At 38.7% G+C, this 27,699-nt stretch overlaps 1 protein-coding gene across 8 annotated transcripts in view; it reads right to left on the reverse strand.

The window, feature by feature from the left end:
- CDC42BPA (CDC42 binding protein kinase alpha) overlaps positions 1-27,699 on the reverse strand; it is a 175,361-nt gene that overhangs the window by 86,482 nt on the left and 61,180 nt on the right. For all 8 annotated transcript variants that reach the window (XM_061350508.1, XM_061350509.1, XM_061350510.1 and 5 more), the window contains exons 4-6: positions 24,454-24,537; positions 19,877-19,972; positions 14,426-14,574 (exon numbers count right to left, since the gene is read on the reverse strand). In XM_061350508.1, coding sequence (XP_061206492.1) covers positions 14,426-14,574; positions 19,877-19,972; positions 24,454-24,537 — 329 coding nt within the window. The remainder of the gene's footprint in view (positions 1-14,425; positions 14,575-19,876; positions 19,973-24,453; positions 24,538-27,699) is intronic.

Raw genomic sequence — 27,699 nt, forward strand, 5'->3', positions numbered from 1 at the left:
GTGCTTTCTCACATTCAATGTTCACATGAAAGTCATTCACTGCAGAAGGAAGGAGGTGGTCAGAGAGAACTCTGAATCTTTTAAAATGCTGAGAAGCAGCGCCCTGTTCATACAGCTGAAGTGGAAGGTAGCAAGAGTCAGGCTGTGTTTCAGGTAGGAGTCAAGTCACCTGAAGAACCCCAGTGAACCTGAAGCCTGCATCTCAGTGAAAACTATGGAAGGTGATTCAAGCACTGTCATTTTCAGATCCTATGACAGAATACAACAGAATTCACTGTGAGAAGTTACAATGAGAAAACGTATAGTAGGAAACTATGCGATTCATAGCACTGACCATTTTTTTAATTGGAGATTAAGGTATGATGGATTTCACATGCTAAAATTACAAGTGTTGTATTAAAGACATTCAAAGAACTGCAGCTACGGACTGAAAGCTGGAGTTGAATTCACATTTTAAAAGGAAGTCAGAGAATACTATCCTTAAACAAAGTTCTTTAGGAATATTCAGAAGTATCAGAAAACCTCCAGCCCTCAGAAGTCACTCATGTCTTCCTCCCCTTCTTGTGTCCCTTGCTCCAGTGCTTGTTTTCTATCTAGAATCCTCCTCCATTTAAATAGCTGGTCACTTAGAGGATCAAAGTTGCTATTTTCAGTCACTTAACATACAGTTAATCTCATTGTTGCTTGCCTGTTTAAGTCGAATTAGTTGTCTACTCTGTACCTAATGGCTAACAGGAAGGCTGACATAAGTCCTTGGCTATATGTAATGTTACAGAAGGTGCATTTTGGAACTCTCATAAGGAGCAGTTTTAGCTAGTTTTCACATTGGTTTTTACAGAGTTGATATTCTAACTTATGTGACTTGATTAATACCTGTATCAATCATTATTGTGTAGCTGAGGCTCATCTGGTCCAACCTTTCTTGGCAAAAGCACAGTTTAGAGATGATGGCCCAGCACCCTGTCCAGCTGATAAACAGTCAACTCCAAATCCAGCTCCTTTAATAAATAAAGACATCTGTTTAGATGTCAACAGAAATTATTTTCTTTCTTCTAATGGCTCTGGAGCTGAGGAATGTACGAACTACGTAACAGTGGGACGGTACTGCCTGACATTTCTGTAATGCAACAAGTCAAACAAAACATCAGTTTTAAGATTTGAATGTCAGAAATGTATACTGATATGAAATCATGGTTCAAAAAGATCAATTAGACTAGAAGGCCATAAAAAAGCCTCTGCCACTCTCCTGAAACTTGCATCTGCTGAGGTTAAATTCAACTCTAATGTTGTGTTAACATGAAATCCTCTGCTCTGGCACCAAGTGAATCAGTTGGCCTGCAAGACCAGACTGGGCAAGTAATTGAGCAATCTGCTTAAAGGCATGGTTTTTATAACTTGTCTTTTTCTTAACTAGACCCACTTTTCTAGTTTCATGTTATGTGCCTATGGTCACCTTTTAAGCTCCCTAATAAAGCTGACTGAAGGGACCAGCTCTGAACTCCAGTGAAGTAGCACACAACAGATAAGATATTCAGAATTGTTCTGCTTAATATATTATGCAAATGTAATTACAAATCTCAGTAAGACTATTGCTGACACTATCTCAATGTTGTACAAACTAGTATCACACCATCAGACGCCTTCAGTCAAGAATTCTCATGACCATAAAATACAAATTATGTAGAAGCCTGCAGTACGAACCCCACACAAGCATGCACATACTTCACACACGAGCTGCATTTTTACCTTACATGTACATTTGGTCTTCAAGTAATTGCTGTACTTTGTTCAAGCAGACCAAGTTAGAGAGAATTTTAGTCATAACAGAACCCAAGAACTCCATCAGGACTGTGTCAAGATTTCTAACAGGATACCAGAAACTTCTTCATCCCAGTTCAAAACACTGTTTGCGTGTGGCAACAGGAATTTCCTGATTTTTCAGAACATCTCTATTATTTCATCCCTCTCTCTCTGTATAAAACAGAGGTATTAGAAGATTATTTTTTTTTTTATGCTCCTAATAATATTCTATGCACATGTTAAATTGCACTGATCTGGACTAGGCAATTGGGTAGTGGTAACAGAGATAAAATATGTTTGTGAAATGCTTATTGATCTGAATTGCACAAGCCCAGCCAAAATGTTATACACCATTTTCTAAACCACAGAAATCATTACCTGCAACAGGAAGACATACACTGAAAGTGGAAAATCTAGGGTTTTAACATGATATCCTCCAAAATGTTTCAGCATGTTAGTTTCATCAAGACAATGAATGATATGTACATTCAGTTCATGGAAACTGGGAGGAAGAAATACATTAAGGCAGACACAGTTTTGGCAAGCAGCAACATAGAAGAACTATGGCAACACATTCATAAGGTAAGTAGGGAAATCAGCATGCTAGTTTGCATTCATGTAGATATGGGCAGAGCAGATAAGTTACTAATTCATTCTGAAATTATGGGACAGAAATTTGGGGTGTTGGCATATTCACAGGAAAAGCAGGAAAATGACAGAATAAGCACGATGGGCTAATAGCACTCCTATCTCCCCAGGGAAACTGGGCAGCTTCCTTGCATATTTGTGTTTCTAATGAAGCTGGCAAATTGTTGATGACATATTCTGCAATTTACCTTTGGCAAGTTAAGGTGAGACATCATCATTTATCAGTTTTCCTTAATTGGAATTATCTGTGAGAAGGGGTACAAAGATCTAGTTCCAAGTCAGATACCACAGCACAAAAATGCTGTATCTTTTCACAGAATCATTAGGGTTGCAAGGGACCTCTGGAAATCATCCAGTCCAACCCCCTGCCAAGGCAGGGCCACCTTGAGCAGGTTACACAGGAACACATCCAGGTGGCATCTGAATGTATCATTCACAACCTTCCTAAGCATCTTGCCCTCAAAACCAATCACTCTGGGAGCAAAGTCTGAATTCCTGTGAACATACGATTCATGAGGATCAGCTAACTTTTGCCACAGTATTAGGAACTGAGACAAATTCCCACATGAAAATGTTTTGGGGGTCTTACTTCCACATGAAGAGTGCCACTGAAAGAACAAGTGTCAGCGCTAGTAAAGGTGTTGGTAAGGACCTGACTAAAAGAGAGATGACAATGGGTAGTGCTGAAAAAGGAAATAAAAATCACAGGAAATCATTAGTGATAATCCTCCAGGGTCAGTTTTGAAACTGATTTAACATTTTAGTTATTAACCTTAGCACAAAAATAAATGCACATTAATAAAATCTGTAGACACCAGAAAGCTGGAAAGCAGCAGGAACAGCAGGGAACACTGGAATATCAGACCTACAGAAACAGCTAAACTGAAGACTATAACAACAGAAACTGGATTAAATTTAACTGTAATATTTGCCTACTGAGTGTAACAGCAGACATTTCACCTACACACTAAGAGCTTATCAACTTTACATGACAAGAGAAGGAACTGGGTACACCAAATACTTTTATTATACCTGTACCCTTTCAGTGTGATGGAAGCATGGCTTTTGGCTTTATTGGTAGAAATATTCTAGCAGAGAGAAACTGCAGCTAGAACACAAGTTCTGCCTAAAATGTAGTCAGGACTATTATTTACAGTCCTTGTCATGAAAGTTTCTGAAATCTTAAAGTTGTCTGACAACCATAAGAGTGAAGGACAGCTTTCAGAATATCCATCAAAAACTGTGATCTGTAAAATAAATCCCTACAATTTTAATTTATACATAAGAAGCTTCAATCAGCTAACATCTGCCGAAACATAACTGTAGTTCCAATAGTACAAAATAAACCAAAACCAAATAGTCATTATGGTACAGAAATTTAGTTCTTTTTCACCACTACTAAACCCTTCAGAGCTAGACTCACATGTAAATAAAGAAATATTATCTTTCCAATTCTTCTAGTTTGCAGCACTTTCCCATGATCAAAACCAATCTCTGAAATAGAACATATGTGAATTTCTTATCTTGCCTTATTTATTGCAGTCCCAAAACCTATCAGCCTTTCCAGAACTACTCATAATCTAAAAGTTCCACTGACTCTCAGCTATAGCTTGGCTGTTACTACACCTATAAAGTCAGAGACAAAATTAACCAGGACTGAAACTCCATAGCTCTATTACTCTACTATAAAAATGAAAACATATCCACCATATGAAATTACACAGTGTTTATTTTTCAGTACACCCGTATGCCACTTTCTTCATACAATAATGAGGCTATGACCAGCTATCTTCTGATCCCAGACAAAGGGTGTGAAACTCCCATCCACCTCAAGGGGATGCCCAGCTCACCATATTCACAAACTTGTCAAGAATCACTACCAGACAATTTTGAGCTCTTGCTTCTCTGGTTTTTGTAAAGCTCCTGCAGATTCTGCTTATCCCTGCATAGGCTGTGTGGCACCCTGTCATAAAGTTACCTCTTTTCAACCACTATGACAGCCCTTCACCCACTTAGAATGCAGCTGCAGACTTCAGAAAGATTTTGGTGTACCAGACTATAGTCAGTATGGAAGTACTTCTGGTAACAAGTTATCTTTTGCTAATCAAAAACACTGCAGCATATACAAGTATATTAAAAATGAAGTGTGCTTGTATAAATACAGCATACCAAAATATTTGTATGTAAAATTAGCATTAGTCTGTGCTATCTTTGGCATCTGAGGAAGATTGTAAGAGTATGTTCTTTCTAGAAGATCACTGCACTAGAGGTCAAAACTGCACTTTCATGCTTTTACACAGCAGTATTCTATAGGTTTTTTTAAGCAGCTCTTCATATAAAGCGATAGCTCTATTTAACAGATTGGCCTTTATGTTTAAATCACACAAACAAAATAAGAATTTGAAGGAAAATACAAAAACAATGCACTAATTCTTACAAAACAGAAGTGAAGAATAAAAATGTATCATCCCATTACATAAACCATTCACGTGTTCGGGTAGGTTCAACCTGTGATCAAATCTTGATTCCAACCAAAAACCAAGGAAACACATGGCAATAAGCTGGACCAAGTTTGGGTTGTATGTCTACAGCTGCAATACTATACCATGCAATAACAGACATGAGACATCAGAAGTTTGATAGGTGGTTTTTACTTTCATTGTTGTTACAAAACAAACAAAGCATATTGTCAAGCACGATCCAGATAAAATAAGCATTGTAACATCTGCCTGAATCTCCTGGCAGCAGCAGACTGAGGAACTATAGCCAGAGGTTATAAAGGAATAAATTCATTTGGTCTATGCCCCCCAGTAGCAGCAGTACCTGCAGTAGCTTGACAGAAAAACATCTCAGAACTTTAAAGAGTGAGAAAAAAATGAAGAGTGCATCTGCTCGAACACACTACACTTGCTAAGAATAAGGGACAGACAGAAGTCTTTGTACTCAAGCTGCATATGTAACACACTTTTTTCTGTTAACATAAAGCACATGGCGTCCCTGCCTGTGGCAGAGGGTTTGAAATAGATCATCTTTAAGGTCCCTTCTAGCCCAAACAATTCTATGATTCTACAACGCACGTTTGCTTAAAAATATATTAAATACATATTTTAAATCTCAGATAGGAACTTAAGGCTTGAATTTTCAGCTCTCAAAACTTAAGCAGAACCCTGAAAGAGCTGAACTTGCATAAAAAGTAAATTCCTTTCTGTGCTAAAAGTTCAATTTCCTATGCAAGGAAGACAGAACTTTGCTACTGTTATACCAGATCAGATTTTAGCCCTTCCTCCCATTTTTATTCTCTTCTGGACAGAATTTTCTCTTTTGTACCTTTCTAATGCCCTTTTCCTGGACTTTAGACCCTGTATCTGATTAAAAATGAGTTGAGTTACAGTGGCAGCAATATCACTGCTTCCTGCTGCACAAAGAGTTGCTAAAGGCTGCCCCCCCCATAGCTAATACAGAAAAACCGAACAGCATAAACATCACAGCACCTGAGTCAATAAGATTTTAATACAACTTTTCAGATAAAGCTTCACAAGGTCTTGCTTCCCTGACCCCAACCACAAAGCCTTCCATAACTGAACCAAGCATGACCTTACGTAAGCATCTGCTTTGTAAGCAGTATTCTAATTTGCAGGATGTTAACTGACCTACTTTTTTTCTCATGTAAGAAGTTAAAACCTAGTAATATTTTGCTGATATTAAAAAGGAACATGAGGTAGGCTCTTCTAACAGTACAAACAGCTCTTCTGGAAGTGTAACGGGGAAATGCTTACCCCAGAACAGCTTCAATGGAGACAAGGTTATTTGCAGTGATATTGCCTTAACTGCCCTTTCCAGAAGCAGATTCTTGCACTGATATCTTATTATAACTAAGGTATCTTGAAAGTATGTCTTCATTTACCATGCAGAAAAAAAGAAGTATTCTTTTTAGTGGTTGGGGAAACAGCAATTTAATTCAGAGATTAAAATACCAAATTTCTATTTGTCAGATTTGGAAGTTCACATAACAAAGACATTCTCACTCCTAATCCATCACTCATCAGGAAAAATGCTCTAGCAAGGAACTAGGTAAAAGGCAATGGTTTAAAACACTTATTATAATGTATTCAAGCATTGCAATGTTACAGTTTTATATTAACACCACAGGAATATCAAATGATAAAGCCAGGTTATTACTGCTTGTCTATACAATGACAGATCTACATGAGACTCAAATGCAGAAAACCGTAATGTATTTGTCCTGTACTGCTGATCTCATCTAACAATATAAAACCAACTGTATTTCTAATACAAAGAAAGCAGCAAAGGGTCCATGATAATTAATAAAGGCATTCTGAGGAGGAACCTGAGGAACACACAGGCTATTAATAACTGAAAATCTAAGACACTATGAAAGGAGGTAGTTATAAAATAAATACTGTGTTCCCAAAGAGATAATGAAATGGAAAGCCTGCAGACGACTAAACATGAGGCAGTTTATCCTCCATCTAATGTAACAAAAAAATTGAGAATAATGACAACTCCTTCACACAACTGCATCCTCATCTCTGCCTGCATCAATCCTGAACTTTCCCAAGGAGTACAAACCCACTGCAAGTGTTAATTACCAGCTCATCCACCAAACAATGAGGTAGTTACACTCTCAGAACAACAGTTTTCAGGACTAAAATCTCAGAAACAGGAAAATGTTTTTGTCCTACTTTCCTCATGTTGATTTTGGGTATTCAAAGAGAGTGGTTGGAGAAAATATTTCCAGGTCTGAAATAATCAGAAAAGAATGAGTGTAAAATTATAGCCCGACTCACATAAAAACAGCTTGCAAATGGGAATGGTTTCTCTTCAGAATAAGTTTCTAGATTCTGGAAGCTTCTCCAACTTCATATGACATAGAGATCTCACATCAGAGCCATGACAGTTCTAACATAGACTTCTTTTTTCCTGCTAACATCACTGAATTCAAATGAATCTTTATGCTAGAGTGTCTCTTGGAAAGTTCCATCACATTTAGCATCCACTGAGCCTTGCTATAAACATTATTACTTGGAAGGCAAGAGCAAGGGCTTTTTATATAAGGCTTTTGGCATTAAGAATTTTCCCATTAAGGCACAAGGCTATAAAGGACCCTTTCCAATCAAACTTCACTTCTTGCCTGCCTCTCTCATTTTCACTTTTAGGAGGGTTTACATACTTCTGTTTCATGACAACCATATGCAGTTCCTATTTAAACAGGATTATATACCATCTGACAGAGTGCTCACATCCATCTGCTTTTCAAACAACTGCGCACAGAGATAAACCCATCATAACACAAAAACCAATCATATGCATAGAAAAAAGCTCTGCATCTACACGTTCTTCCTTTTCCTAGGAGTCTTCTCATAATCCTGTAATTGTCCCAGCTGATGGACTGCTGGGGACTCACCAGAAAGAACGGAAGTTGCACTCCTTGTCTTGCTGGCCTTCCTCAACTGACAAGAATCAAGAATTTCCTTGCTTAGGAGGTAGGTATCAGACAAGAAAGGGGAAGAGTTTATTCCTGAGGGTATTGTGGCTAACTACATTTAAGTTACCCATCTATAACCTCATCTGCCTCTGGTATCCCTTTCTCTTTAAAATAAGAGAGTTGAATAAATAAGCAAATATCTCAGACATCACTCAATGGATGTAGGGAAAAACCAGGGAGAATGTGATGAACGCAGCAGAAAGACCACGTTAAATCTATTTTGTCCAAAAGAGGGCCTACAAGGAATCTGAAGAGGGACTTTTTAAAAGGGAAAATAGAGACAGGACAAGGGGGAATGGTTTTAAGCTAAAAGAGGGTAGATTTAGGTAAGACATTAGGAAGAAACTCTTTACTTTGAGGGTGGTGAGACCCTGGCACAGGTAGCCTGGGAAACCTGTGACTGCCCCATCCCTGGCAGTGTTCAAGGGCCAGATTGGAGGGGGCTATGAGCAACCTGGTCTAGTTGAAGGCACTCCCTGCCAGTGGTAGGAGGGTTGAACTGGACCATCTTCGAGGTTCCTTCCAGCCCAAACCATTCTGTAACCCTGTTCTTCTCAATCAGACTGGGAAAATTGACCCGGGTTAGTTAAAATGTAAAGTTACTTCTAACTTGGACTGTTGTCCTCATTCAGTTCACTGCACAGACCCATCAGCCTTTGCTTCAGCAGGGCAGAAGGGATGTTTGGAGCTTGTGGCTTTGGGAGCAAGAAACAATGGGAGAAAAAAGGCCAAAGGATACATTTATAAAAGCACCTCTGCTGAAAGGACTACTCAAGGCTACTATGGTTTAAGGCACTGGAGTTAGGGTTTCTGAATTCCTTCTGCTTGAATAACACAGAGTAAGGTCTGTGGTAGCTCAATCACCCATTGCACAGCTACCACTTAAATTAACAGCCCCACTATACACAATACTGCGTAGAAAAAGAAACCATCTGCCTTCTACATGATAGCCCAGCCACTGTGATCCACTAGCTCTTGCTATTCCAAGCATATACGGGGTTTTCATTTCACAATACTTTTAGGTCATTGCAGGCTCCTTTGGAAATCCTACAACAAATTGTAATCAAAAAGCATTAATCTCGTAGAATCCTCACTGCAGGTCAGATGCAGCCCTGAGGGGGTACTATGGTAGCAGCTGCCAGCATTTGTAACATACAGGCTTCACAGGGCAAAATGAAAGCCCAGGGTCTGGAAAGCTGACCTTTGTTCCAGCCCCTCCTCACTGGAAAAACAGAGAGGAAACATAGAGCCTGGGCTCACAGAGCTCTTCTACCTCTGTAAAGGAATACCTTGTAAGGAAGCACTCACATACCAAATACTCACTAAAATAACTTTCTGTCCCACAGTTTTCCATGTAAAACTAAACCATGCAACATGTCAAAGCAATACATTTTCAGTAGACTATCAAAATAATTTGATGTTATTTTTCCTTATTTTCCTAGCCCTGTTTCCTTCACTCTCAGCACTTTGTGAGGACATCCTCGTGTGTGTGTTTGACATTATGTCTGTTGCAAAGTTTGGTAAACATTTAAAGTACATTGTTGCTTTCTTTCAAACCCACAATTACAGTTCACTTTACCCAAGGCCAGAGCACTTGGCTCATCCTTGTGCCAACTCAACTCAGACATACCATGCAACGGAGCTAACTCCCTAGATGGGCCTTCCACCCCCAAATTTTCCACTTAAGCAAATTAATGATCAGGAAAGATGGGATACACCCAGAAGACAGAAAACCACTTATTCAGCAAGTCAAAAATGGATATGCTGGCACTGAAACTTATAGTTGAAAGTGAAACGGATCCGACAAAGAATCCTGGATTTCAGCTGCCTGCTAACTGCAGTAAATATTTCAGGGCTGTCCCTAAGATGATTTTTACTGAGGACAAATGGTACCTTCTTGTTACAAGCAAAGAGGTTGGCTTGATAGGAAATAGACAGGTCTTTTATCCCTCTAACAGATTTATTCCCTTATGTTCAGTATTTCTCAGAAAAGGATGTCACTTCCACAGAGAATTCTGCTGCTCTACATTTTAAGAGCTCAAATGTTCCAGTGAATTCCAACTTCAATTTCAGAAGCTGATGAAGGAAGTGAAAAGAGAAAAGTGAAAGAAAAAATATATCTGGTGGTGCAGAATGCTAACACCCTTCAGACTAAAAGACTGGGCAACCAGAAACCCAGAAGCACAGTGTTCAAGCCAACAGTCATCTTGCATACTTTATGTTGGTAGGTGTGTTTCTGCTTTGCACGCCTATCTTTTCACATGCAAAAGACAACATCTGAAATGTAGGTAACTTGAGAGCTTGCCCTGTAGCCTTAAGTATCCTCCCATAAACTTAACCAACAAAAACAATAATTAACATAGGTGTTTCATAATCCTTCCAAAATATTTTCTTAGTAAGAAGGTAAGCGAGGATTGTTTTACCATTCAATAGAATTTTACATTTTATGTTTAACGTGGGTGTGTGCCAATATATGAAGCCTATTTTAAATGAATATTTTTGCAGTGGTCTGGAGGATCATGAGCCTAAATGTTGAACACTGCAAATTCACTCTGCACTGAAGCACTGTGCAGCCCTGCTCAGAAGAAACAGATAGAGGAAAGAAAGTCAAGATGAAAATGACTTAAGCACATTAACACTTGCAATTCTGCACTATTCAAAAAAATGGAATGTCCCAAATTAAATGTAGGGCAGAGACAGACTTAGCTGCAGCCTTTCTAATGTACAGGCTGCCTCAGAAGCTAACACAAAAGGCAGCAGCATAGACGCAATGTGCAAAAGCCACCCCTGGCACACTCACTGTGCCTATGTCCAGTACAAGCAGGGGGCGGGTGTTTCTTCTGCAGTCTCAGGGGACATTTCTTCCAATGGCAACCAGACCTGCTGAGGTCTTTTTTTACTTGCAAGGATTTAGACAAAACCAAGAATTTCAAACCTCAATTTCCACCTCACATAAAATGGAGAAAGAACCTGGCTCATCAGTAAAATAATTAAGGAGTTAATCCCCATGTAGGCAAACCAAATTTTACCTGTTTGAGGCAGAGCAACATGCAGAATAAAGTACAGATACCCAGCTTAAGCCTATAAGAGCTTTCCTCCAGTCTACACCAGGATATTTGATAATGCATGCAAATATAAGCTGTCAACATATGTCATAAGGAATTAACTAACAATACAACCTTGAAACTGAAGTTAGTGTTAATGCATGTATAGGCTTTTGTCAGGAAAAAAAAAAAAAACAAACCAAAATCAAGCTGCTACAAATCTATAAAATCAAAACCCAGATTGATGTTAATTCCTAATAAATATAAATAAAGCCTTACCCTTTATGATACTACAGTTTGCAAAAAAATGGCACAAGACAATGTTTAACCTTGGCCTACAAGAAAGGAGCACTTCATTAATACAGATTAAAGCTGGAAGAGTAAGTGAAAGCTTTACAGGACTCCCAAGGAAGTAATGCATTTGTGAGATGTACAGCTGTATTTTCTTCCTCATTGTGAACTGCTGCACATCTGCTTAACACAGATGAAGTTGTCTTTCTAAAGCCAGTCCTGGAGGTGCCAATATCATTTGGTAATGCCAGTGCTGGTGCATTTATAACAACAGCAAAAGCTAAAGACGTTTTATAAACATTATGAACCATCATTTGTCAGATAAAACACCACATCATCATCACAGAAATTGTTTGATAAGAACTGAACAGCTAAAGTTTAATGTTCTGATTGTTCTTATCTCAAAATATTACACTGCATTTATTTCAACTGTAGAAGTGGATTAAAACCAGGAGAAAAATTAATCCTAGACCCAGTAGTCCTGATGTTATTTTCAGCTAGCAACTTTTCTCCTGCTTCAATTCAGGAGGTTCAGCATACAGCTTTGGAAACATCATGAACTTAGCTGCACAATTCTACTTCCCATTCTAAATTCATCCCACAATGCTAGTGCAGAAATGGCATTCAAATTTGTAACTCCTAAACCTGAAACACAGCCATAGCAATTTTGTTTAACACACGCTGAAGTTGCTTGTATTTGATGTTTCACAGCCTTGGCCAGTTCCTAAAGTGACTTGCATTTGACATGGCAGTGGTCTGAACATGAACTACAACTGCAATCGGCATCAGTCTGAATCAAAACTAACTGACAACAAAAAAAGTGGTCAGCGATAGAAGACAGCAAGAGGAATGACACACTCAGAATAGAAATACCAATTTTTGAAGGTACTAAACCATCCTGAGAAAAAGCAAATTATTGACTGAGTACAACACTTTGTATTGTTAATGTGAAAGTTTATCCTGAAAGAACTGGGGCACTAAAAAGAAGCCAAATAAAAAAATCTGCTATCTCCTTGTATGAAAAACCCCCTTGAGCACAATATGCCTAAAGCATGTTTTTAGTTCACTATCTAGAACTCTGCCCAAATACTGACACGTCCTGGATACTCATCTGAAATATCACTACTACAGCTGTTACATTATCCACCTCTTAGTAATATTTTCCTCCTCCTGTGTTCTCCACTGTGTACAACACACTCCCAGAAAGGGTGTGGCCACCATAGTTAAACATACAGGAAAAGCACATTAGTGGCATTTAGACGATGTTTTTCTTTTCCATTCTTCTGCTGTACCAGTTGCAAGCATCCTAATAAAACTAACAGCGGAACAGGTCTTCTGTCAAAGGCTGACCCTTTAACATACACTCTTTTCAGTTTTAATCTTTGCAAAACACCCCCTTATAAACAGGCACTGTATTAGAGCACTGCTGATGGTAAAATGCCAAAGTGGCATTTAGAGCTTTATCAACATGGGAACCTCACTGGTAAAGCCAAAAATCTATCAACAAAGGACCTGGGAATGCATAAGGGCTTTTTAACATTCATAGGAACATGGAAGCATAATAATTAGCTCAATATTTTGAACTGCAATATTACTTCATTTTCACCCAATTTTCCACCAACACCTATTTCCTCTTGGGGACACTAACTATTTAAGGATGCAGACATGACATCTGTTGTGTATCACATGCTAGCAGTGCTGGATTACACAGGTTTTGATCTGTTTGGAGGAACAGGTGGGCATCAGTTCTTCTAGGAAGAGTTACTACCCTATATGCAGACTCATTGGCTAAAATACAGCAGTTTATGTAGTACCTGAAGTGCTCTCCACCTGGTAAAAGGAGATATCACCTCAACACAAGTCCATTTTGAAAGTTAGATCCCAACTGAACTGAATACAAAAGCCTTTTACATAAGGTCCTATGCAAACAAACAAGCAGTTTCTCAGAAATTACACAGTTGAAATCTTCGCAATTCAAGCAACACTGTGCTTGGGTTTTTCCACAAGGTGTTATTATAAAGAGCTCTTTGGGAGCAGGTAAGACACAGTTCCTCAAAAACACTTTGAAATATTCTGGAAGACCGATTTGCAGCTTAGCATCACCCCACTTAAAGCACTCAGAGCAACAGCTCTTTCATGAAAAACCACAATCTCAAAGGAAACAAAACACAACCCAGCAACAAACCAAAACAAATCACAGCACACCTTTTGGACCAAAAAAATCCAACACCCTTTTCGGGAAAGAAGCAGCCAAGCGGGCACAGTAAAAGAAGGAATGGCCAGTAGAGACGCTAATAATGAAGGGCAATAAATGGACATATCAAACAAGTTCATGATACCAACACTGTGATTCAGCTTAAACAGCTGGGAGCTTTCCTCCTGATTTCTGTCAGAGCAAAGTGCACCTATTGCGTGCACTTGAAAATTCTGCCTCTTGTAAGGTGACCTTTTCCTCTGCACACAAGACTACCAGGGAATACAGTAGAGAATGATACAATGAAGAAAAGGGGACACTAGGTTTGTGGAAGAAAAAAAAAAAAGCAAAAAAACAAAACAAACATGGCCTCCAAAAAAGCCAGACACAATTGACTTAATATTTTCCTTTGAAAAGAATATATATATATATATTTTCTTAGATACTAAGGTATAAAGTACCACAATTTAAGTACTTCTACTTACTTAGCAAAACACCCTCACATCATTTTAAAGATAACTTCATCAAATCCGAAAGAAAATGGTGGAAAAAATCCAATGTAGACCACACATAAGTCTGTTTTCAACTTCCATATAGACTGAACAAATTAAGACACAGAATCTGACCTTTCAATAAACCTGTTCAATGTTGATCATGTTTCACAGATAGGTTTCCAGTTTAACTTCTATAAATTATGGATCATTAACTTTGAAGCACACCCATGTGCAAGATTCATCAGATGTATTTGGATACTCATTCATGTCTTTGACCACCTGGTACAAGGTTAGCAACAGTTCTCAATAACCACAAGATGTAGGCAGGTTAGTTCTATTGTGCTTATTATTACAGCAAATACTTCTTACTAGCTTAAACTCTTTAACATTCACTCCATCAAGTAATATCCCATAACTCCAAAAGGAATTTGGGGCTCAAATTACTTACCTATGAACGTAATGCAACTGATGAACGGAATCAATAGCTATCACCATTTCAGCCAAATAAAAACGAGCCATGTCTTCAGGTAGTCTGTCCTCAAACTTGCTGAGCAACGTAAGCAGGTCTCCTCCAACATAGTAATCCATAACCAGGTACTAGGAAGTGACAATTATAAGAAAACAAAGAGGAAGGGAAAGAGGGGACACAAAACAGTTTTTACTTTTTCACTCTAATTCAAGCATAAAAATTAATTTATTGTAAAAATTATTATGGTCATTAAAGAAAGCTAACAGAGATGCTCAGCTGTTCTGAAAATAGTAGCTGGCTCAGGCTCAATTCAGTATTTAACCTTCTTGAATATGCTTCATATTTATACCACTCCAAATACAGTAAGCTTTGTGACAAAATTGTATCAGCTTCACCCACTGTCCCATCATCAAAGAATATTTAGATACTCTGAATTACCTTAGAAAAGCAATACACTCTGACAGAATTGCAAAAGGTGTAAAAGATTAAAGCACAGACCTATAAAAATGAAACCAGTTGTGTTAACATGGGATCTCATTTAAGGGCCCTAATGTTCCAGGCTTCCCATTCCCCTTTTTCCTACCATCTTCTTTTCCCCTTAAACTGATGATTTTGAAGTGTAAATTTTTTATACTACTAGATGGAGGCAAAGATTGAGAACCTTCCAGGGGCTCACAGTCCAATTCCAGATACTGTTGACATTGCCAACATACAATGGAAGGTGTCACCTTCTCTAATTGAAAAGATGGAGAAAAATATGTTTTATTTCTGATTCATTAATGAAACATAAACCCTGCTTGCCACTGGATCAGGTGCAAAGGCTTTAAAGAGATCAGAACTCTTCTCCGTTTTCCCATATTATGACAGAAAGAAATGCCACTTCCTCTAGAAACATGGTAAAAATGACCAGGGAAAGAAAAGTGTGAAACTCTTTTGTGCTTAGTTTCAGTTGTTTTAATTGTGGAACAGCAACTGGAAGGGCAAATGGGGTAAAGAAAAAATAACTGAACTCATTATAACTAACAAACTAATTATAAGCAATCTCATTTAACACCCACTGCTCTGACATTACTTTCAAACATCACTATGGACAGACTAATTAGAATAACTTCCTACTACAATATATAGGACCTGAAAACTTCTGCGTAGAGCTCAAAGCTCTGCTTCCAGGAACGCAGCAATATATCCACATCTGAAGCAGTGACTCTTAGCAGTAGTGTACAATGAACGACAAATAACAAAATATCAAAGATGTAATAAATGCATATCCCAATTTGATTCTTTACAGTTTTGGTAAAGTAAGTTAAAGGGACTTTTTGTAGTTACTTCTCCTCATTTACTTAAGTCTTTCCCATCTTCAGCAAAAAGAAATTAAAATTAGATGGAAAAAATTCTGCAAGATTCTACCAGCCTTAAGGAAGATGTGGGTCAGGCAGAAATCTCCCTTATACTTTCCATAATGATAGAGGTGATGAACAAAGAATTCAACAATTTGCTAGAGAAAAAACCTGGGCATCCTCACTAATTCCAAGTGCATGAAGAAAGCACAAAATGTAGTTTCACAACATTTAAATGCGCCAATAATCAAATATTCATCTGTTGCTTTGTGACATGAGTAGTAAACTTCTGAAATTATACTCACGAATCTTAACACAAGACAAGTATCTTCTGCTCAGCGGTGTTTCTATGCTCCCTCTGGAACAGGAGCTACACTATTAACTTCTCATGTTTTAGAACTTTAGAAAATACATAAAGCCTCTGGCACTCCATATAACGATTATTAACTGATACACCATATAAATCTGCAGGACCTTAGCTTATTGCTTTGTAAGTATATTGGAAAAACCTCAAGACCCTCATTATTGATGTGGGATCTCTGCACTCATTCTTCAGCATTTTTAAAACCAGTACAACTCTGATACTGGATATATCAAATTAATGGATTTTTGCTCTAACACCACAAGACTCTGCTCCTTCCATTTTACAAGAGCAACACGGTAGCCTAATGACAAGGAAACCTTCAACTCCTCAAGTATACTAACACTTAAACTGTAACTCACAATATTGAGCCATGCACTTGAAGTTAAGTACATGCATATGAGTCAAAGCAAAGTTTAACAACCATATCGTTATTACACAATTCAGTCAATGCATAGCAACCCATCTAAACGTCCATGCCATTTAGAGAAAAACAGGCTGGGTTTGGTGGTTGGGTTTATTTTAAAGCTTTAGAAATACTTTCTAAATTAAAACAATTATCCAGACCTATTCAAGCCTTAAATACTTCTCAAAATATTACTGCACAACAGCACCATGCTTCCAAGAGAAAGAAAAAGATCTAAGGCCTCTACATTCTAGTAACTACTAGTTAGTAGTTTAACATGGGCATTTAATTGTAAATCACAGGCTTGCTTAAGTTGGAAAATGCCTCTTGAGATCATCTACTGCAACTTCATCTGCTCAAGTAGGGTGAGCTAGAACAGGCTGATGAGCTGGCGGCATGCGCATGCAGCCCAGAAAGCCAAACTGGTCTGCATCAAAAGGAGTGTGACCAGCAGGTCGAAAGAGGTGATCCTGCCCCTTTGCTCTCGCGAGACCTCACTAGGAGTATTGTGTGCAGTTCTGGTGTCCGCAACATAAAAAGGACATGGAACTGTTGGAACAAGTCCAGAGGAGGGCCACGAGGATGATCAGGGGACTGGAGCACTTCCCATATGAACACAGGCTGAGAAAGTTGGGGCTGTTCAGCCTGGAGAAGAGAAGGCTGCGTGGAGACCTCATAGCAGCCTTCCAGTACCTGAAGGGGGTTTGGGAGGGACTCTTCCTTAGGGACTGTAGTGACAGGACAAGGAGTAATGGGGTAAAACTTAAACAGGGGAAGTTTAGACTGGATATAAGGAGAAAGTTCTTTACTGTGAGGGTGGTGAGGCACTGGAATAGGTTGGCCAAGAAACTCGTGAATGCTCCATCCCTGGCGGGGGTCAAGGCTGGGCTGGACAGAGCCTTAGGTGACATGGTCTAGCATTCGGCATCCCTTCCCACACGCCAGAACCTTAACTATTCTATGACCCTATGATTCTAAGAAGACTGCGTCCAGTTGATACTTGAGTATATCTAAGGAAGAGGACTCTACAAGTCCTCCAGGTAACGTTCTGGTGTTTGACCACCCTCATGGTAAAAAATGTTTCCTTGTGTTCAGACAAAACTCCATGCTTTTCAAAGTTTGCGTCTGTTGTCTCCTGTCCTGTCCTGTCCCTGGGCACTACTGAGAGGAATCCGGCTCCCTTGGTCTTCACTCCCTTCCATTAGGCATTTATACACATTGCTGACAACCTCCCCAGAACCCTTCACTTCTCTGGGCTGAAGAATCACAGCTCTCTGAGCCTTTCCTTACCCAAAAGATGCTCCAGTACTTTAATCATCTTTCTGGGCTTGCACTGGACTTGCTCTACTAGCTCCATCTCTCTTTTGCACTGCAGAACTGAACGTTAGTTCAGACGGAGCTGCACCAGGGCTGAGCAGAGAGGAAGCACCTGATGGCAACACTCTTCCTTTCAGCCCAGACTGATCTTGGCCATTTCTTGCTCCAAGGGTGCATTGCTGGCTTATGATCATCCTGTTATCTACCAGGACCTCAAACAAAGGTGCTTTCCAGCCAGGTTGGTCCCCACAGTGTACTGGGTTTATTTTATTCCACCCCAGATGCAGAACATTGCCATTTCTCTCTGCCCAGTTCTCCAGTCTGTCAAGGTCCATTTGGACGATGGCATAGCCATCTGGCCTATCAGCCACTTCTCCCTGTTGTTTATCACGTGCAAAGCTGCTGAGGGTGTGCTCCAACCCACTGCCCAGGTGATTAATGAAGATGTCAGCCCCAGTATTGGGGGTACACCACCACTGACTTTCTCCAGCTGGATGTTGTGTCATTGATCACAACCCCCTGGGTCCAGCAGTTCAGCCAATTTTCAGTCCACCTCACAGATCCTTACCTAATACATACTGTATCAGCTTGTCTATGAGGGTGTTACGGCAAAGGTGTCAGAGGCAATAATGAAGTCAAGGTAAACAACATTCACTGCTTAACCACCCCAACTGTTCAAAGTACTCAGATTTTCTTTCAAAGGCCACTTCTGTAATACCTGATTTTAACAGAAAGCACACACAGAACTAGTGATACAGTCACACTAAGATGATGGAAAAACACCATTACTGATATATTTCCCAGCAGGCTGTAAAATTAGCTCTTGTGCACAGACCATCAAAGATAAAGAACAGAAGCTGCTCTGTGCTTAGTGAAAATAAGGAAACTGGCAAGATTATAACAAATTCTAGCAGACTGCTGCAGAACATATAATATTTTCTTTGAAATAGTGTTAATAGTAAGATCAGAATTACACAAGACATAAGGTTATTTCTACTGTCCACATTAACAAAGCATGAAGCTGGCTGAGAGGTATTTAAGCCAACAGTTAGAGTCATAGATGCAGAGCCCTATTTCTATATAAACTCCACCAAAACCCATGGATCTCCAAGTGTCTGAGCTGACAGAAGTAATATAATGGCAAAAAAGCACTGCCATGCTGCAAGAATTCCATGTAGAGCACTTATTTTATTGGACATACTGTGGAAAAAAGATTATGACTTCATAGCAGACTTTTAAGAAAACCTTAGAACTTACTAATGATATAGAAATTGAAAGCATTGGGGAATAAAACCCAAATAAGCAGAAACTATGTGTGGTTGTTTATTTTTCCACTACCAAAACTGTATCACAATCAAAACATGTATGAAGTTGGAAAGGTTTCACAGAAAACTGGCACTTTTTCCTCATATTAGCTTATTTTTGTAAGTCTCTTAAAATACTTGAAAACTAAGTAACATATTTAAGAGACTCTTTAACCTGCATTTACATCTTGCAGCTCTTATTTATGAACATTTAGTAGAATTATTCCATGCTGCAAGTTGCTTTTGTTGCTTTATGACACCTTAACGAGGTTTATGTCCTCAAAAAGAAAGCAAAGACCAATCAAAATGTTGTTTTAAGACAGGTATACTCCCTATTTCTACTGTAAAATAGTGACATGCAACGTTAAACACAAAAGTTAAAGTCAAATAAAAGACTTCTTAGTTAAATGCACTTTCATTTTTATGAATCCAAATTAAACTGAAGTGAGGAATTTTAACAAGTAAGATGCAGACAGGCCAAGGTTTATCCACAAATGCAAAACTTGCATTTCTGAGATATTTATAGCAAGACTTTAAAGGTTTATGACCATTCTCCACCCTTCAGAATCTTGCGCACAAAATCACAGATCCTCACCTGGTCTGTAGGGTGCAAAACAAATAATTAACAAATAAACTATATTTCTGTCTCAAACAACAAGTAAGAATCTATACTTCCATCCATACAGAAATAAAAGCAACACTCACTAAATAGTTTTCATCCTGGAATGCATAATGTAATGTTGTGATCCACTGGTTATCCCCATTCACTAACACATCTCTCTCTTCTCGAAAGCAGGCTGTCTGAAGGGGAGAAAAATAAAGACAGGCTTAAAGTAAAATAAACATATTTTGCAAGTTTACTATGTTTTATTATATTGGGGTGGGGGATCAAATCTGACTCTCAGTTAAAAAGTCATTTACTACACTCTCCAAACATGCCAAGATCTATGAAAAACTAGTTATCAGGAAAGTCCACCTTCTTCAAATGTAAAGAGTGTACTTCTCTATATTAAGTCATGTGAAGGGAGAAATATGCTGATTCCTGTGGCCTAAAAATACCAAGTCAATATCTTATCTTATTTGTACACGTAAATATTGGTATCAAGTATCAATAATGACAGAATAACAATATAAGATTGAAGAAAACAATCAAAAATCGCATTATACAATTGTACGTGCAACAGGAGCTAAAGAAATCTGGAGTCATATATCATTATCTCACCATGCTGTTAGCATAGTTTTACACTTGAATTTTCACATGAGAAAGAAGCATTTCACTTTTGAAAGAAACGATCAATAACTCCCATGTAGAACACGTTTTTTATGGGATCATTAAGGAGTTTTATTGGATGATCATTTAGGAGTCGGGGTTTTCTCCACAATTCTTGCTCTGGAAAAGCAGGACAGAATTGAATACTGCTCTTCCCAGACAGAAGCTGTTGATAAGACACTTAGGAGGACCTCCTCTCAATACGCTGCAAAGAAGCACAAGAGGCAAAAAGTGCCTTCATAGCAAGTGGAATAGAGGAGGCGCAAGATTGCCAAGAAATGCTAAGGAATGCCTAAGTGCAGGAAGAGAACACAGGTTTGTATAAAAACAGAAGAAGATGCAAAGAAAATAACCAACTAGAAAGCAGCAAGGCAGTTAAGTCAATAGACATCTAGCAACCTGCCCCAAGAAGTGACTAAAAAACCTCAGCAAAAGCAGCTTTGCAGAATGAGAGAAGAAACTGACCAAACAATGAGAAGCCAAAAAGAAATTAAAGCAAAACAATATGATAAATGTTCTGAAGCAAATACTGAAATAAAACAAAATTAAATAACAGGCACCAAATAGCAAAAGCCAACATGAAATTTTGTTCAGAAAAAGGTCCAGAAGATAGTGTAAAAGAATAATAATTGTCCGGGCTCTATCAGAAGGCAGATGGAGAGTCAAGAGAAAAACACAGAACATAACCTCTTCCAGCACACTCTGTTACTTCACAAAGATGTTTCATCTATTTGCATCACGCTCTGTCTCTTCCATCTTAGGAGACAGCTAAATTTAAATTAAATCCAAGCTTTTTATTTTTCACATTTTCAATTTCATTTCCAAAAACAATAGGCAAATACCAGAACACTGACATGGTTTGTGCTGGCTCTGAGATTTGGAGAGTGAAGAATGAGACACAAAATACCAGTTTAGACTGAGCTCAGCAGCAATACATGCAGTAAAACCAGAGCAGAAAACTCCTTCCTCCAAGCAAATAAACCATACGGAGCCTTGTTTTGGTGAATACAGTGAGCAAGAATAATGCAGACCAGGAAAAAGAAAGATGATGCATTATAATCATAGCATTAACACATGAGATGAATCATGAATTCAATGAGTGGAATTTGAGAGAATAACAAAACATACTTTTAACAAATAACCTCAAAGATTATTAAATCACAAATGGACTTGTGGGTGGGAGAAGGAGAAACAATCATCTTCAGGAGGAAGAAAAGCTCCTCTATGCTTCAGCCCAATTTTTTTTCCTTCCCTGTTTGTAAACTCTTGACATATTTCAGAGACAGACACTATGAATTCTTGTTTTCATAAGGATGAATGACACGTAGTTTCTCTATTTGTTATGACACTATTCACAGGATTAGTTACTAGAGAGTTTATAGAATTTCACTTGGGTTTGCCATGATTTAACAAAAGACAATGCATTCCTTAAGCACTCAAGATATCCACCTCCAGGCAGTATGCCTAGAACTGACATCAACAGCTATTACCACAGCAGATCACAGCTGAGGCAGTAAAAGCCAAAAAGTCTAAGTGATTAGGAAGCTTTACAGTAATTCATGGGGAAAAGAAATTAAAAAAACCAACAAACACAATAGCAGTGGTTCCTATCATTACTGTAACAGCTCAATTCAGGTTTGTTTTATTTAAATGAAGCCTTTTTTCTGTGCCTTTCATTATTTCAACATTACACTTCATCTTCCCTAGGCACACTCCTCTTGACTGTTGGCAGAGGACATCTGATCCACTCAGTGCTATGGTGATATCTATACTGTTATCATGGCCCTCAACCACCAAAGAATTTGGGCCGCTTAGCTGTTTGGTCCTCATGTCACTACAGCTCAGAGTTAGCACCTTCTGCGAGTGCTGACTGCTTCCATGCTGCATAATTACTTGTCTTGGTCTCTCCTGAGCCTCATCTGGCACCACCATGGCACATATGTAGTTCCAAGTGATTGTCAACACTCAGGGTAACAAGTTTGGGAGTGTAACAGAAGCTGTCACACGCTTTCAGGTACTCCTTATATCAGTAATGTTCCTACATCTCTGAGTTTTCAACAGTGGCAAGTATGTGGAAAACTTATGCTCTTTATAATATAAAGAGAACACTGACCTCGCATCCTTTATCATTTTAGTTTAACAAAGTTTTTGCATCTAGTTACTCACAGAGCTTGCAGTCATCAACCTTAATCTAACACCCGCAACGCTCTTTGAGTACAAACTCCCTTTCTGCTTTTACAAAGGACTCCTGCTTCCCAGAGTTGATAGAGGGATGTATGAACAACTATTTCTGCTACTTATGTACAGGTCTACCTATATGCTTGCCTTGCATTTCTGGTCTGTATGATATTCCTGTGTATTTTGGTGTTGGTGAAGTACATTGCTAAGAGAGAAAAAAATGTGTCATTTTCCTCAGCAGCAGTAACAAGTGAGATGTGCCCAGCAACGCTTAGAAACCACAGGTTACGATCATTGAAGATCATGCTTCACAATGCATTTTCCCTCCAGGTGCTTCTCTTTCCACTGTACACCCATGGGTTACAAATCCATGCAAAAACATAGCTGTAATTCTTTTTAGGCTAACAGTTCAGGCTTTCAGAAACTCAGCAGGACCCATGGGAAGGGTATTTATAATACCTTGCATAGAGAAAAACCTTTCAAACCTATTTATAACTGTATTTTAATGGAAAGAAACAGTTTTTTTAACTGACCTTAAAAGGGTACATTTAAAAATAAAGTGGAACTTGATTTCTAGTCTTTTTCACTGATATAATCAAACTGGCAGGAATGGCATCTGTCTTGGAGAGAACCACCTCTTTGTATCAAGCCTAATGCCAGATTGCTCACTATCTGAGTAACTTCTGGATAAAGAGGAAGCACATTGTGTAGGTCTAACCACAGTCTGCATGCCATTTATAATTCTTACTGTGATAACATTTTCATTAAAAGAGGCAGGATGTGCACACATCAGAAATTGGCTTTAATTTGTCTGGATCCACATTTTCTTTTTTTGATATGTGATGGTTTCCCATTGATCTCATTTCCTAACAAGTTTTAATTAAAACATAAATGCGGAAATCAGAATAAAATTGGAAGCAACTGAAGAGCAAGGCAGTCAGAGTAGCAATGAAAGAGTCTTAACTAAAAGCTGAGGTTAGAGATAACTCAAACAGACGAGTTGGAAGAGACACTAAGATAGTGTTTGAACTGTCCAAACTACAGAAAACCCAATGGCCAAAGCAACTTTGTATGTGTAAGGCACTGAGCTATATTTTTATGAGCCTGCTTTTTAGGTAGTTTATTTTTAGTATGCCTAGATGAAGAATTTCAAAGCAATTTAAAGAAGTAGATACATGTTCTGTTTAAAATTCATACGCAAGCCTTCAGGTGTACACTGCATTTCTAAAGTACCATTCCAAAGGAATCCAGAGAAAGGTATCCAAGATTTTATAAAGAGTCGTTTAATTGAAGTAGGATCCCAAGGCAAAGCAGGGCTAGTGGAAGAGCTTTCCACCTTTTTCAATACACAGAATGAGTTCAAGCTTGAATGAGGAACTTTTCATCACTAATTTCTGCAAATGGACATTTTTAGGAAACATACACTCAAATTAATTTCAAACTTTTAGATTTTTCAGTCTACAAACTGGACCTTGACAGAGTTGTAACTAATGATAAATTAATAGGTTTGTTGAGTTATAGCTCAGTGATTACTTTTTCACCATGGAAAATACTTGCTAAAGACATTCCTAACTGGAATAAATGCATTAAAAGATTGCTCATACAGTCAGTAATTCTGGGGCAATTAAAGAAAAGGTCTGATATCTATAACATCCAGCCCCACCTCAGTCAAGATTCTGATGAACTGCTTTAAGCTTATTTTAATCTTCATATTGTCAGAAAGCAGTGAAGCACCTCCTCAATTCCTCTATATTCAGAGTCTGGTGGAAAGAGAAGTAATAATTCGGCAGAGTAAGAGGAGGCATGATTATAGAAAACATTACTGTCATCTTACTTCAGCTCTCTTCAGCATCTCCCACTTATTAAGTATCTTCATGGCAAAAACCTTATCTGCATTCTTCAGTTTTACTACTGCAACCTGGAAAAGAGAAATGAAAGATAAGTAAGTTAAAACATGACAACACATTGTTTCCATTTTTATGAAACCTGAAGTTCAATGAGCTCTTTCATCATGCCTATGTCAGTGGCAGGGAAACTGAAATCCACATTTTCTAGAGAAGTAAACAGAAACACAAGCCCCCCTCCCTCTCATTGCTTCTGTAATATTAGATGCCACAGGCCTATGGAATATTAAGAAAGTTGACATAGTCCTCTTCTGAGAATACTGCACTTTTGTTTAGCTATAATAAAAGCTAAAATGGAACAGTTTTAGGAAAAAGGGAGGGAAATTTACACTGAACGTTTCCACAGTTCAGGCTTCTCTGGGTACAGAAAGCTCAGTGTCTTTCCCAAAATGGCCCCAAATATGCCACAAACTCAGAGCTGCTGATCCAGACTAAATGGGACCACTAGAGTAATACTGAAAAGTTTAACAATCAATACATTTTAACAACCATTCTCCAACTATCTCATTCTGCCTCTTCCTTTCCAAAGACATCTTCAGTATTAAGCAGATAGAAGTTTGTTTCTGTGTGCATCTGGTTACAAACCAACACATCACAAAATTATCATCTTCATTCTGCAGGCCACTGACAAAGCAATACTAAGGCTGAATCCTATATGCCTTTCATCATCAGTAAACCAGCTACGTGTGAAGACAGTGATAAGAGAAAAGAACATACAGGATCAGACAGTTCGAAGGAAGTGTCATGCAAACCTCTTTCAACCATCTTCAAATGTGTCATCAGCTGTAACAGCTTCACGAACACAGCAAAAGCGCAGGCTGAAGGACTGCAACAATCAGATGTCTGAACTAAAGCATAGCTAAAAGCATGGCTCCTGCTTAGCTAGATTCAGAGACGAAGCAGCTGTCACTTCCAAGACGTGCAGCAGTGCATTATCGGCCCTGCTCTTGACACTGCTGCTGTCTGGGTTTGCAGGGGGGTGGGAGTGGCAGGAGATAAAAAAAGGAGCAAAAGCAGAAAGGTACCACATTTACTTGTTTAGACTTGCTTATGAACTGAAATATTCAAACATTGCTTCACACATAAAAACTGAGGCTCGAGTCCAGACTTGGGTCCCCTTAAGGTACTTGCAGATTTGAATCATAAAAACAGATTGTTACCTTAGACTATAATCTCATTTTAATTCATACAGAATTAGACATTCTCCTTTGCACGGTACCCCAAGACTGAGCAACACAGTCTTCTTCAGGAGGGAAAGATGAATCTTCTATGGTGATATATAACCCACAAGGCTGATTTGAATCTTGAGTCTCCCATTACTTTACTAGCTAAAACTAGCCTGAAACTCTGGCAAGCCTTATCTGTATCAATTTTTAATGAGAAATGGCAGGAGGAAAAATCCTTAACATCAAACTAGTCAGTGTTCAAACTGTATCATATCTTAGATGACAGCAACCTCCTCTACATGAGGCAGCCTCTGGCATGAAGCTACAATGTGATGCTGCCCTTATACCTTTAAAGGTTTTGGCACTGTTGTAAGGAAAGATTAACTGGTTGGTCACAGAGTTGACTCTACTGCTGCTGCTGCCCAGAATGAAAAATGAGTTTTTCCCCACCATTAACTGCTGTTCTATGGGCAGCCAGAGGCATAAGATAATACATGTATTCCAAGTCCAGCTTCAGGATTTCATTTCTTGCCTGTAGCACGCTCAGTGAAAGGCTATGTTATTGTGCAAAAGGCTTGGTTACTGAAAGGCACCCGTTAATTACACAACATTCACTTGGACACAACCAAAAGAGCTACAGCACTGCCTCTGGTTAACAGCTGGAGTGTTCTTCAATGACAAGATCAAGGGCTTGATAGCTCTGTGAATGTGTAATACTACTGAAGAGTGACTAAAGAACAAACAGATTCATGTTTACCAGCTGTGTTTACTATCAGTCAGAAGCACTCTTTTAGTCTATGAAAGCCATTAATGTTATTCCGTATCAATAACCAACACATACACACATACACACACACACAAAGAAAAAGATCATGAACATCATCATTTTCCAGCCCCGAGCATCTTTTTGGGAGGGTGTCTCAGTGATTTAAATGAAGTGAATTCTAAAATGCTTATTTCAGGCCTGGGAAGGAAAAACCTGACATTTCAGCAAGGAGCAGCCTGATAAAGTTTCTAGTTGTAACGAATAACGTAAAACATCATTGCAACACCAGGCAGTGTTTACATACACACACTGAAGGATATACTATGCACACAAAGGCCCAAATACACACAGAGCACTGTTTTGATCGTCTCCCTTCCCCAGTGAAGTTGTCAAGACAGAAGAAAGGGTCATCATTCCTGTCTAGTTCTCCTGAAATGTCTTGCCACTGGAATCTCTTAAAATCTGACTTTTAAAGGTTGGGGTTTTATAAATTTATATTTTCCTGTGAGCAGCCCAACAAAAAATGATTGGTATGTGCTGATGTAAACATCTTGGTCTAGGCAGATAGAGGGTTTTTTCCCATCCTTCCAAGAGTTTTCTGTGTTTCCCACAAACAGTACAGCCTGGCATGCTGTCAGACTCCTTCTCCCCCAGACTCAGCTACTTGTCTCTACGGTACATGTCTGCACATTTGTTTTGCTTAAAAAGCAACAACAGCCTTCATCAGGAAAAAAGCTAAATCAGAAGCTACTCAAATTAAAACAAAAAAAAAAAACCAAAAACCCACAACCACCCCACATCAGCACTGGTTTTCTCGTTCATCAAAAGCAGGCAATCCTCCAGGTACAGGAGGAGGGAATGTTACTCTTCATAACTGGATGCCAAAACTTAGGAGTAGTTCTCAGACATACATCTTCATCATCTTCAAAATATCAACAACATAATGACATATTTGCTTATGTAAGCAAAGACTGAACTTTTGGGTTTTTTAAGCAGTAACAGAATGAACTGTAAACTTTGGTATTAGCTAGAACCTTTAACAGGCTGCACTCATACTGCTGAGTGTTGCTGTTGCCCAGTGGCTTCACCTTTCCTCACAGCCTTCTTCAACTCCCAAGTTTCAAATCACCTTGTTTAGTTATGTTTTTCAAACCATGCTGCCTGAAGCCAGCACAATGAAACACTTGATGCTCGTGTTATTAATTTTACCAGGATAATCCTCCAAGCAAAACAGATGTGTTTTC

This window comes from Neopsephotus bourkii, unplaced genomic scaffold (assembly GCF_033783945.1).
Source record: "Neopsephotus bourkii isolate Nb327-2 ecotype Australia unplaced genomic scaffold, CSIRO-AGI_Nbou_v1 NB_518, whole genome shotgun sequence".
Taxonomy (NCBI): Eukaryota; Metazoa; Chordata; class Aves; order Psittaciformes; family Psittacidae; genus Neopsephotus; species Neopsephotus bourkii.